Here is a 12,358-nt window from a genome sequence, read left to right on the forward strand (position 1 = left end):
GACCAGAGAGAAAACAAGACAAAAACACAAGAGGCCAAAGAAAAGGGTAAAATGAACCCAAACAAAACCCCAAACCACAACAGAAAAGGCTGAATGGTGCAGATCAGTCATCAAATTGCAAAGTCCATCAGTGGTTGGCTGATTAATTAACACCACCACTCAAGTTTCTGTCCCCTTATTTGGAAGATGTATGGTTGGTACCCTGAGAGACAACAAACTACAGTTTCACCACCCTTTATTTTTATTTTTATTTTTATTTTTTACCTCGCTGTATCTTCCTTAGCTGTTAACCCAATCTCATATCCTCCCCCTCCTTCCAGGTGATCTGATCCATCAGGTCAGTCAGTCAACATCCCAGTCTTACCTCCAGCCTGCCCCTTCCACCTCCTCTTTTTCCTCCTCTGGAGAGGAGCAAGGAAGCACCCAGTTAGACCCCTCTCCCCCCTCACTGGAGCCGCACCCGCTGCGAGTGGCAGCCAAGGCTTACAGCCTGTCCTCTGTCCTCATGCGGATCCTCATGCACGGCCGTGTGCTCAACGAGGAGCCTCTTGTGCTAAGGGGAGCTGAGATTGCTGCCACAGGAAAACTGGCAGACCCCCAGAGCCTGCTCTGCTACCATGACAACAACAGTCCAGGTGGGCATGTGTATATAGTGTCTCATGAGCTGAAGAAAGTTATGTTTCTGTAGTTGGTAATTTCCATCCCTTGTATCTATAACAAGTTGTACATTATAAACGTGATGAAAAAAATGCAGCCTAGTTCATATCTTTTTAATCTAATCTTCATCCCTCTTTTATATTTCCAGAGTGCGAGCGATTCTCCATCCCCAGAGCATTCAACTACAGTCTTGACAGAGCTGCTCCAGGAAACAGCATTATGCAGCTTTTGTTTCAGGTAACATGATGGAAACAGTCTAGTGTTAAACCTTCAGCATGAAAGCTGCTGGTGCCAAAGTCTTTCATCGGTACACTCACAGAAATAAATTGTCTTTCTCGAATTCCTCTCATTAATGTTCTCTCCCTCCTTCTTTTCCTCACCAGGTGGAGTCTAACCCCTTCCCCTTCAACTACGTTGCGAACTACACCGTCTCTACCGAAGTGGCATCCATGGAGTTCCGCACTGAAAATGGCACCCAGATTCCCATCTCCGGACTGAACGACAGTCTGGCCATCACTGTTGCTGTTAACAATGGAAGTAGCGGAGCAGAAGCAGGTCCTGAGGGTTTTGGTGCCGGAGGGGTCCCCACAGCTGAAGCTGTTAACATCCGACACTGTGACTCGGTCATTGTCAGGGTCAGCACGGGAAACAACAACCGACAGGCGGGGCTGTTTGTGCAGCTCAACTTCACCTCTCTGGAGGGTGAGCTCTCACTTCCACTAATTACTTACATTATGTAATGTATTCAACTCAAGAACCACACCCATCCGTTGAGCTTACATGTTACATGTTCAGTTTTTGTTTAGTGAGTAAGGTGTTTTGAAGCTGTTATGTTGGACTGCATCATAAATAGAATAAAATAGAATAGAAAGCCTTTATTGTCATTATACACTTGTGCAACAAGATGTAACCAACCCCTTTACAGTGTCAACACAAAATATAAAAATATGAAATGTAAGTAGTGCAGAAAAACAAAAGAGAGGGGGGAATGTGGTGCACAGTCCTGAGAGCAACTATATACATACTGTATATAAAATAGTAGAAAGATAAAGAGTTTGTATACACATTTTGCAAAAATATAGTTCGGTGTATCAAATGTCCTGAGTATTAAATATTGCACAGTAATGAGATTAAGTGATTGAATATTAAATATTGCACTGTAATGAAATTAAATGGTTAAGTATTAATCATAAATAAATATTGCACTGTAATGGTTCAATATTAAATATTAAATATTGCACTGTAATGAAATTGCACAGAATTCCAGTGTCCTTTTAGGTAAAAGAGATGGACCTCTTGTTGCTTTTTATTTAATATTATTCTCACTTTAATTGTAATGTGTCCAAGGAGCTGTGATGTTGCAATTTTCTCTCGGGGATGATTAAAGAACCATTTTGTGTTGTTTTGGCACCCATGAGAGGCTGCGTGGGTTTTGAATAGGTTTGCCAACAAATGGCTATTATATGGGCCACATAGGGAGATTAAAAATAGGTTAAACAGAACTCATTGAACTCACTTTGTGAATTATAGAATTACCTGGTTTTGTCATTTGGTGATACAACATGGTTCCTAAAAGTGGTTTGATGAAGGCCTTGTTAATTTATTATTTTATACAATATTTACTTTAATATGTCAGTTTCATTCTTCACCTTTCCTTCTCCAGATGCTACAGAAAAGGTCAAAAGAGAAGAGGATAGGGAGGAGCCATACATCACCGCTTACCTTCATTCACATGGAAGACCCAATGAGTTCAACTGCACTGACAAAAAACGCATCACACTCAGCATGACCAGGGGGCAAGATCTCGACCACAGGAAATACACCTTCTTCCTGTCGCCAGAGTAAGTTCATCCACTGCCGTGGAATATGGAGTTTACTTATTTAGTACTATTGTTTTTTATGGCAACTGAGGGCCTATGGTTTCCGATTACCAAGCAATTAATTTAGGATTTTGTTTCTGTGTGATTCGATTACAACCAAATTCTTCTGTCCTGTGCTGCTCAGGTCTTACGACACCACTCTGGACTACTTTATCAACGTGAGCACGGCCTGCAGCCCCAGCTCTCAGCCTGTAGGTGTTCGACTGGAGGTCGGGGTGTTTGCCTCTCTGTGTCAGTACTTCAGTGAGAGTGAGAAGCAGTGGCGGACAGATGGCATGGTGCCCCTAGCAGAAACCAACACCAGCAGAGCTGTTTGTCGCACCAGGCACCTCACGGCCTTCGCAGCAGGCCTTTTTGTCCCGGCCAATGCCATCAGCTTTACAGTGCCAGTCAGTATCACAAACACAAACCCTATTTTGTGCACATGCACCAGATAAACACACACTTTAAACCATTTTTTATTTTTCTTGTCCCTCAGGAGCGATCTGGTGCACCAAGCCTGGTTGTGCTGTTAGTGTGTGTGTTGGGTTTACTAAGCTATGCGGTGGCAGCAGCCATCTTACACAAATTGGACCAGCTGGATCTACGCCGGGCTGGTGTGGTTCCACTCTGCGGCCAAGACGGACTCTTCAAGTACGAGGTCCAGGTCAAGACTGGCTGGAGTCGAGGGGCAGGTGAGTTAGAGACAGGGATTCTTTTAGACATTTGTCAGGATGATAAAAAGTGGACTGATTTATTAGCTTAATGAGTACAATATAAATACTACAATGGATTACTACTGTATTGCAAAGGCAACCCTGATTAAAAGTTTTGTTAGCAATCTAAGGCACTTGACATAATAAACATAATACTGCATAGCTTTCTGATTTGTCCACGTTCCACTATAACACAAGTCGCATACTGTATCCACTTTTGTCTGCCTAAAAGCATAGTTTTTAAGTTTGTTATAAAAACTTGGGGTTTTGGGTTGGTTTCCATACCCTGGTGTTAGTGCATCCCACCCACCACACAGCAGCGTTTAGACACTTTTTTTTTGTTTGCTAGCAGGAGGCACCTTCATCCAATATAAAGTCAATGGAGCAATTAATTGTTTTCCCATCCGGTGTGGGCGTGACTTAAATTTGCTCTGTCTCTATTCTTTTTTTTTTAGGATAATTCTGCATAAATGGATAAATAATAATAATTATATATAAAATCACATTTTAAAAATCAAGTTAATTAAATTAAATATTGTAAACATGGCAAACTAGAGAGAGGTAGAGGGAGACAGAGAGAGCATTCAAGACCTACATGTGTTCTGACATTTTTGTGTAACCCTCCTTTATCAAGTGTAGTTTCTATAAGAAAATGATTTTTTGTCAGGTCAGTGCTTAAATTAATGGAACTGCAAAAACTGCATTAAAACATCCAATAGTTGATATGCATGATAAAGAGTTCCTCTCTCTGTCCCTCCAGGCACCACGGCTCATGTGGGAATCAGTTTGTATGGACGTGAGAGCCGCAGTGGACACCGCCATCTCGACAGCAGAGGAGCTTTTACGCGCAACGCTCTCGACATCTTTCATATTGCCACAGATACCAGCTTGGGCAGCATCTGGAAAATACGAATTTGGCATGACAACAAGGGTACTGTTTTACATGAACACACACAAAAAAGACCTGAAATCACACATACTTTAACCAGCTGATATTCAAACAAATTTCTTGTAAGAATCATTTCTTGACCCTCTCTCAGGTTTGTCTCCAGCATGGATGCTGCAGTACATCTTGGTCAAAGACTTGCAGACAGGAAGCAGCCACTACTTCCTGGTTGATGAGTGGCTGTCAGTCTACAATGAGAGAACTGACGGACGGGTGGAGATTGAGGTGGAGGCCTCAGGTAAGAAATCTACAACCAAATCATCTGTAAAAAGCATTCACTGATTGTTGATGTTGCCACTCCATCGTGTTTCTTCCTGTCTCCAGAGGAGGCTGTACTGCAGCTGCCCCGCCGTCTGCGGTGTGAGCTGCAGAGGGCTCTGTGTGAGAGTCACCTGTGGCTGTCTCTGTGGGAGAAACCCCCCCGCAGCCCGTTCACCCGCCTACAGAGAGCCACGTGCTGCGCCGTGTTGCTGCAGCTCATTGTATTGGCCAACACGCTGTGGTACAGCATTGTGGTAGACAAGAGATACAGGTACCGAAAGGAATGTCTTTTTTTTTAGTCCAACTACTTGTGATTTGTTCCTACATTTCAATGCAATCCTGTGTTGCAGCCCGCAGGCTGTGTCAAGGATTTCCTCATTAAATGGAGAGACAGTGGCAGCGGGCGTGGTGACCTGTCTGATTGTCTACCCTGTCTACCTGCTCGTCTTCACGCTCTTCAGAATGAGCCGCAGCAAGGTAACACAAATCTACCCAAAACTATTACACAATCAATGCTTTTGGGACCCCCATAGACCAAACATGAAGTTGAATATTTTGTGTGTGTGTGTGTGTGTGTGGGTGTAGTGTTGGTGTGTGTGTGTGTGTGTGTGTGTGTGTGTGTGTGTGTGTGTGTGTGTGTGTGTGTGTGTGTGTGTGTGTGAACATTAGTGTGTGTCTGTGGAGCAGGTGCTACCACAAGTGGATCAGGAGTCGGTGGAGATTGATGACTTTCTGGACGACTCCATGGCTGGAAGTTCTTTCCTTTTTTTTAATGGCGAGGTAAAGTCTCATAGGACAAAGACTGGGATGTAAAATTGAATCATTATAGCTCAGATGCCTTTATGTATTTTTACTATAGAATCAATATAAAATGATGGTTTTTCCAGCCTAGGGATTGTGAAAGAAAGTGCAGCCATGCAAAGAAACATGTTATGCTTTCCCCTTGTGAGATCATTAATGTCTCTCTGTTTCTTTGATTTTCACTCAATTCCTCTGTTCATCGTTCATCTGTCTCTCAGACCAACTCAGAAGAAACCAACGTGGACTTTCCCACTCCATCAACCAAAAGGTGAGATATTCCGTTGCCATGACAGTACATTTAAATAACGCATGACTTTATTTATTGGAAGAAAAATGCCAAGGCTAAAGTCCAATTGTCAGACAAAGTCAGTAGAAGAGAGAATAGCAGAATAAAGAGCATAAAGAAGTACTGTGCTCTAATTAATGACAGAAGAGATCCAATTTATATTGGGCTTTTCTGAATGTCAAATGAGCAATGTAATATCTCTTTTGTCAGAAAACAACTATAAATTCAAAAGCTATATTTGTCTCATTCTACTGTCATTTATGATTGTCCTCTTACAAACGATTGGATTGTTAAGTTTAAGAGAGACAGAAATGGAACCCTTAGAGTAGGGATATTATTTTTGGAAATGCCCCACTACTTAACATCTCTCTTGCTCTGTATTTCAGTGGGGAGAGTTGGGGTACGGCAGAGGAAGAGATGGAGGACAGGGATTGGCCAGAGCTGTTGAGTGATGTGTCTGTGGTGGGAGGGGCAGGGCATGGGGCAGGGCATGGGGCAGGGCTGCCCAGGCTGAAGAGGGGTCAGGGCAGCAGGCACCTGGGTGTCGACATGACCTTTAACCCTGACGACGACCCTGACCAACGCAACAAATATTTCACCTCCTCAGGTAACCAAAACAGGAAGACTTTTAAACTAGTTGCACAAATCTGTGTTAAGTGAGAGTTCTGAAGTCCAAGCTGTTGCTTTTCATTCACAGACGAGGACCTGATCAAACACATCCTGGCAGATGGACAGAACTTTTTTCCTCAGGCGGATGAAAGTGAGATGGCTGACCTGTAAGTTCACCTTCATAAAATACAATGGATTCACTGGCTTTACTTGGAACATTTGTGGATTTGCTTGAGTATAATTAATTATTTCCATCACCTGTGTGTGTGTGTGTGTGTGTGTGTGTGTGTGTGTGTGTGTGTGTGTGTGTGTGTGTGTGGTGTGTGTGTGTGTGTGTGTGTGTGTGGTGTGTGTGTGTGTTTCGTGTGGTGTGTGCGTGCGCGTGTGTGAGTGCGCGTGTGTGTGCGCGTGTGTGTGTGCGTGCGTTAGGTCGAGCATTTTCGGAGACAAGACTGAAGTGATTCTCCTCCAGAAGCTGAATGAGCCTCTTCCTCTAGAATCTATGAGAAGAGAACCACCAAAAACTGCTTTCACCTCAAACACAGGTTAGAATTACACTTAAAGCTGTGGCGTTGTTGGACAAAGATTTCATGATAATCTTTGAGCATATTTTAATTCAAATGGTCTGACAGAAAACTAGACTTTACAATCTCCTCCTTGGTTTTCAGGCTTTAAAAAATATAACCCTTGAAGGTAGACTTTGGCCAATCACAGGACATTTCAGAAAGAGTGAGGAATCCTATTGGCTGTTCTATAAATAAAGATGCAATAGATCAGGGGTCTTCAACGTTTTCCAGGCCAAGGACCCCCAAACTGATGGCGAGATGGAGCGGGGACCCCCTAATTATATATATTGTATAAAATTGTGTTATATCAAACTGGTCCTATAGTGCCATGTGTGCATTGATGACTGAAAGACATCTTCTGCCTCCATTTATCTGTTTACTACAGTGTGTTGAATTCATGTTAATGTGTATTTAAAGACATTTCAATTAGTGGAAAAAATTGCAGGGGGGTGGGGGGAATATAAAAAAAAGTCTAATCAACCAAAACTTTCGCGACCCCCATGCAGTACCTCCGCGGACCCCCTAGGGGTCGCGGACCCCCTGTTGAAGACCCCTGCAATAGATAATCAGACACAAGGATTTACCTCATATTGTGATTTTGTCAAGAAATCATTAAATATAAGATGAAGTAATATTTATTATTTGGAAATAACTGGGGTAGTGGCAGAAAAGAATTCTGTTGCTGAGTAATTTAGTGAAAACATATGATAAGGGTCACTTGGCACAGGAAAGTTGTAACATTGTAGGGAAAGTGATACAAAACAAAACCCAACCGTCCTCCACACAGTTGCTAGTAGCCAAGGATGACACAGAGGATTAAAAAAACATGACGGACTCTTCAGAATAGGTAGTGGTCTGTGTGACGCTGATAGTCTTAATTAGCTTTGTAGCAACTCATTTGGCAATGGCCTGAATGTAATGAATGTTCATTAATATCAAAAAGTTACGCACTACAGCTTTAAATCCAAAATCTCCCTTTGAGCTGTTAAATAAATTCTGTTTTGTCTGTAGTGTTTTCATTAGAGTTGGTTGACAAGAACACTCTGCAGAAAATGGATTTTCCAATTGTAAATTGAATGCAGGGGCAAAGAAACCTTTCTCGCAATAACAAAGTCATTGTAAAAAATCTTCAAATTAGAATTTGAAGATCATCCAAACGTTACTTCCTCGTGAATTAATTATCTACAAACTGTTCTGCTGTTGCGCTGCTTGCTTTGCTCTTAACACAGGACACATAAATCACATTTTCTTTTTTTGTGTAAGACTCATAACTCTCATTAGGTAAAGAGCAAAGTTTGATGATTACTTTAAAAAAAAAAAAAGATAAATAATGAGTAAGACTGTTTTACTTTTATTCAGTAATGAGCCCGGTACTGGCAGCTGAGAGTCTCAGCTATTATAGTTGTGATGTGTGTATAGATGAATTGTATTTGATGGGAAACCAGAGTATATACTGTACATCATGCTTTCATTTTGCTGCCTGAATGTTTAATAAGCAAAACAGGTCCGGTGTTGTCCGGATATAAACTGTGTCCACAGTTCCTACAGGAACATATGTTCTTGATTGATTTGTTAGTAACCCTATTTAAAAATGTAAAAATGTGTATACTCTCCAAAGTAAGGTATCTGCTTTGTGTTAACTCTGGGACCTTCATATCCTATGGTCTTTCCTTTCACTTTTCTTTGTCAGTACTTTGTTGTACAAAGTTCATTTTTTTCCCTCTACAGTTGTGGCAGATGTTTGTCGTCCCAGACGGTTTCCTCCCTGGTGTGGACGTGCCGCCCTGTGGGGCAGCTGGGCAGGGATCACTCTGGCCAGTGGCGTTTCGATTTGGGCGGGTCACGGCTTCAATCAAAGTGTGGCCATGATGTGGCTCATCTCCTGTTTTGCCAGTTTCCTGTGTTCCTGCCTGCTGTTGGAGCCAATTAAGGTAGACACACACAGCTAATCTCAGAGATTCTAGTGTACCTCACACATTTCTAAATTCAAATCATGCTAAATGTTTTTTACGCCTCCGCGCCAAGGGTAGCCATGGCTAAGGGCACTATGTTCTCAGGTTGCCACTCTTAACTCAAAGTTCTGAAATACTTTATTCTACATTTGTATTACCAACCAACAAACAGTTAAAAGTTACCGAGCAGCTGGTTAAGATAGTGGAGGCTGTGGAGCATTTAGCAGCTGGAGATCCAGATATTTCGCTCAGGAGTTGGTAAAACCAAAAATAGAGCTAAATATTGGACTTTGCCAGAAACACACATAACAACTTTATGAGGTGATATTATTGTGTTGTGTTTACAGCTTGTTGTGCTGCCCCCATGTGGCCAACAAAATCTATTGACTCAGATTTAAAGAATGCTTGATCCTCCCGCTTTTGTACCCTTAACACTTGTACCGACTTCAAGCTGAAAAACAGGCTGTTTTTACTTGTTGGAACGCACATACCGCACACACCCAAATGTTCTTTGGACTGAATTCCCATTTTGCCATTTGAGTATTTCCTAGTTTCACTTTTGGGTTGAGTAAATTCAATGATCTCTTGACTTTTCAAACCTAACAGCACCATTGCTCCCCCGCCCTGTGTCTTTGCAGGTGTTGTGTGAGGCAGTTTACTATGCAGTGTGTGTGCTTCGCCTTCGTCCAGAGGATCAGGATGTGCTAGTTGAGTTCCCCCGGGTGGAGAGAGTGGTCCAACGTGTCCCCAGGGTGAGACCGCCACAGGGCTTCGCTCTGTCTCAGGCTCGACACCAGGCCCGCAAGGTCCACATGCTGCACACCATGCTGAAGGTGAGTCAGAAAGAGAGAGGCGTACACGGTTAGAGAGATTATGCTGGAGATTGACTTTGTATCTTTACTGTGTTGGAGATATTTTGAGCTCTATTTCTTGTTTGTTAACAGAATTACTCACACATACACCTGTCTATATTAACAACTCTACAGTTGAAATTGTCAACACGTTTAAATTCTTAGGTATCCATATTTCAGACTCCCTCACATTGTTGCTTCATATCACGTGTGCCAATAAGAAGGCACATCAGAGGCTATATTTTTTAAGATGTCTTAAGAAATATGATATGTCCCTTTTATATTCTACAGAACTTTTACCGGTGTACAATTGAGAATATATTGACAGGTAACATTGTGGTTTGGCAGGGCTACTTCATATGACCTTAATCTTCTGACAAAGGTGGCCAAAACTGCATCTAAACTCATCTGCGTTCCACTTGAACCGCTGCAACATATTTACTGGAAACGCAGTACTAAGAAGGCACTAGGTATTAAGCGGGACTCTAGTCATCCTGCACACAACCTCTTCTCCCACCTTCCATCAGGGAGACGTTTGCAGAGTATCCCAACGCGCACATCACATTGTAGGGATAGTTTTTACCCGCAGGTAATAAGGTTACTGAATGATGGCACAGTAGGAAGGAGGGCTGTGGCCTGTAATTAGTCACTAAGTTACTATGTCTACTGTGCTTGGTTATTTTTCAAAATTTTAAATGCTATTTGTGTTGTTGTTTTTGATATTATTATATAACTGTTACTACTGACTGGTGCTAAGGGAGTGCAAAAAGGCATATTGCATTTCATTGCTGTGGTACTATGTACTAAGGTGCATATGACAATAAACCTGAACTGAACTGAATTGTTGTTGTCATTTTCAGAATTTCCTGGTTTATATGTTTTTCCTGCTGGTGGTTTTGCTTCTCAACTACTCTGACTCGGCAAAAGACACACACAGCCTGAGACTTCGCACTCAGCTGCAACGGGCGCTACACACACCTGAGTACCACAACATCAGCAGGTACACACGCATACACACAAAAACTTCATACATGTGAATTTTTTTACTATGTTAACCTTTTATTTATTTGTTTTGTTGAGAATCTTGGGTGTCCTTGCAACTGGATGTGTATTATTGTATTCATACCACAGAGAGCAAGAGGGGGAAACAAGCGAACTTTAACCATAGCTGTTGTTTTACATAAAACAAATCCAAATTGTCTTTGCACAAACACACATTGATCACAAATTCTGACAACTCTGATGTAACAGAAGCACAACAATATATGTATTTTGCGAATCCTCAATTTCTTTTCTTTTAGCCGAGCTGATGTTCTGATGTGGCTAAATGATTCTCTGTTGCCACGGCTACTGGATCACTCTACCCTCTTGAGAGACACGGGGAGCGTGTTACTTGGCACGCTGAGGCTCCGTCAAATCCGGGACAAGCAAGGTGGGATTACAATGTCACGGTCTTTTCTTTTGTTGTGAACTTGGTGGGAGCTAAAGACTGAAATGAACTGAGACATAAAACCTCACTAGCTTATTGAGTCTGTACATATGATAGCTTTGAAAGCAACTTTTGGAGACGGCTGTCTCTTGCTGCTCTCTCTTGGCACAACATTTTTAGCATCACAGGGACTCCAGCAGACATCATTATTACCATACCATACAACATCTATTTACTGAACTCATTCTCTTTCATGAATGTGAATGTACCCTTCTTGCTTTTTCTACCAGTTGCAGGTGGTTCCAGGGCCGGAGACAGTATTTGGGGAAAAGGCTGGGTTCCTACTGCTTTCAGAGCTAATGATACAAACGGGTAAGAAAAGGACTGAAAGACGGACTTTAACAAAGCAGGCATTAAGTTAACTTGTGGGTCAGATTCAGTATCTATTTGACCTCTGTTCTTCTTTAATATGTTCATTTTTTCTCCTCTTCGTACCCACCCATTCGTCTTTCTAGGGCGTGGCATCTGGGTCAGATGAGCTTGTATAACAATGAAGATGTCGTCCAGCAGCTGAACAGAAGCCTGGAGGAAGCCTCTTCCTCCTTACAGCAGCTGCAGCAGCTGCATTGGCTCGACTACAGGTAGCTAATGCGGAAAGAAAAGACTGGAAATGATGGAAAAACACAGACATTTAAAGTCAAAGATACACTAACAAGAGCTGAGAATAATAACATCCTAATGCACTGCCAGGCATTAAATACAAAGGCCAAGGCAATAAAATCAGTTTTATGTGAGTTTTTCTTTTTTTGCTCACTGATCTCACTGACCAGGTTGTTCCAAAGTCCAGGGGCCATATGTAAGGAAGTAGAAACAGGGCTTGTGCACACAATTTCACAATGACTGGAATAAAACAGAACCATGCATACTGGAGTTTGATTGTCCCTGAAGTGCAATTCATGCAATTTATAGCCTGCAGACATTAAAACGTTGCACATGTGACCATCAAACATTAAAATTAAACAGAAAACAATCTAGTAAAGAATGTGCTGAGAATGTGGGCTGGTTGTCATCAATTGTTCTGAGAATAATAAATGGTGGCGTAAATAGAAACTTATTTCCACATTTGGTATTAGGCTGCAAATATTCAGAGGGCAGTAACTGAAAGTTAATAAGTGGGTGGAGGAGGCCCCTTATGGCACATTGAACTGTGTCCTTTGATCAAAACTGAGTTATTGCCTTTTATCTCTCATGTAAAATAAAATTTCCTTTGATGGAAACACCAAGCTCAAATTAGATAAATAAAATATTAAAGTTGGTTCCAAAACAGAGAGGTAACCAAAACAGGAAGTGACTCTATAAACTATTTAGACTCCTGATGTTATCTATAAATTCTATTTTGTGTGTGTGTGTGTGTGTGTGTGTGTG

General features: G+C 41.9%; 1 protein-coding gene across 3 annotated transcripts in view; it reads left to right on the forward strand.

Annotated features, from left to right (window-relative positions):
• Positions 1-12,358, forward strand: part of pkd1a (polycystic kidney disease 1a) — a 59,037-nt gene that overhangs the window by 42,875 nt on the left and 3,804 nt on the right. The window contains exons 31-51 of one of the 3 annotated variants that reach the window (XM_032539634.1): positions 321-635; positions 806-894; positions 1,041-1,359; positions 2,321-2,498; positions 2,662-2,926; positions 3,016-3,211; positions 3,993-4,163; positions 4,273-4,416; positions 4,503-4,710; positions 4,790-4,916; positions 5,109-5,219; positions 5,459-5,508; positions 5,913-6,133; positions 6,224-6,302; positions 6,565-6,680; positions 8,430-8,632; positions 9,292-9,486; positions 10,365-10,504; positions 10,806-10,936; positions 11,224-11,305; positions 11,449-11,574. In XM_032539634.1, coding sequence (XP_032395525.1) covers positions 321-635; positions 806-894; positions 1,041-1,359; positions 2,321-2,498; positions 2,662-2,926; positions 3,016-3,211; positions 3,993-4,163; positions 4,273-4,416; positions 4,503-4,710; positions 4,790-4,916; positions 5,109-5,219; positions 5,459-5,508; positions 5,913-6,133; positions 6,224-6,302; positions 6,565-6,680; positions 8,430-8,632; positions 9,292-9,486; positions 10,365-10,504; positions 10,806-10,936; positions 11,224-11,305; positions 11,449-11,574 — 3,466 coding nt within the window. The remainder of the gene's footprint in view (positions 1-320; positions 636-805; positions 895-1,040; positions 1,360-2,320; positions 2,499-2,661; positions 2,927-3,015; positions 3,212-3,992; positions 4,164-4,272; positions 4,417-4,502; positions 4,711-4,789; positions 4,917-5,108; positions 5,220-5,458; positions 5,509-5,912; positions 6,134-6,223; positions 6,303-6,564; positions 6,681-8,429; positions 8,633-9,291; positions 9,487-10,364; positions 10,505-10,805; positions 10,937-11,223; positions 11,306-11,448; positions 11,575-12,358) is intronic. The other 2 variants (XM_032539644.1, XM_032539653.1) reach the window with 2 other exon arrangements.

Source organism: Etheostoma spectabile, chromosome 2 (assembly GCF_008692095.1).
Source record: "Etheostoma spectabile isolate EspeVRDwgs_2016 chromosome 2, UIUC_Espe_1.0, whole genome shotgun sequence".
In the NCBI taxonomy this organism is placed as follows: Eukaryota; Metazoa; Chordata; class Actinopteri; order Perciformes; family Percidae; genus Etheostoma; species Etheostoma spectabile.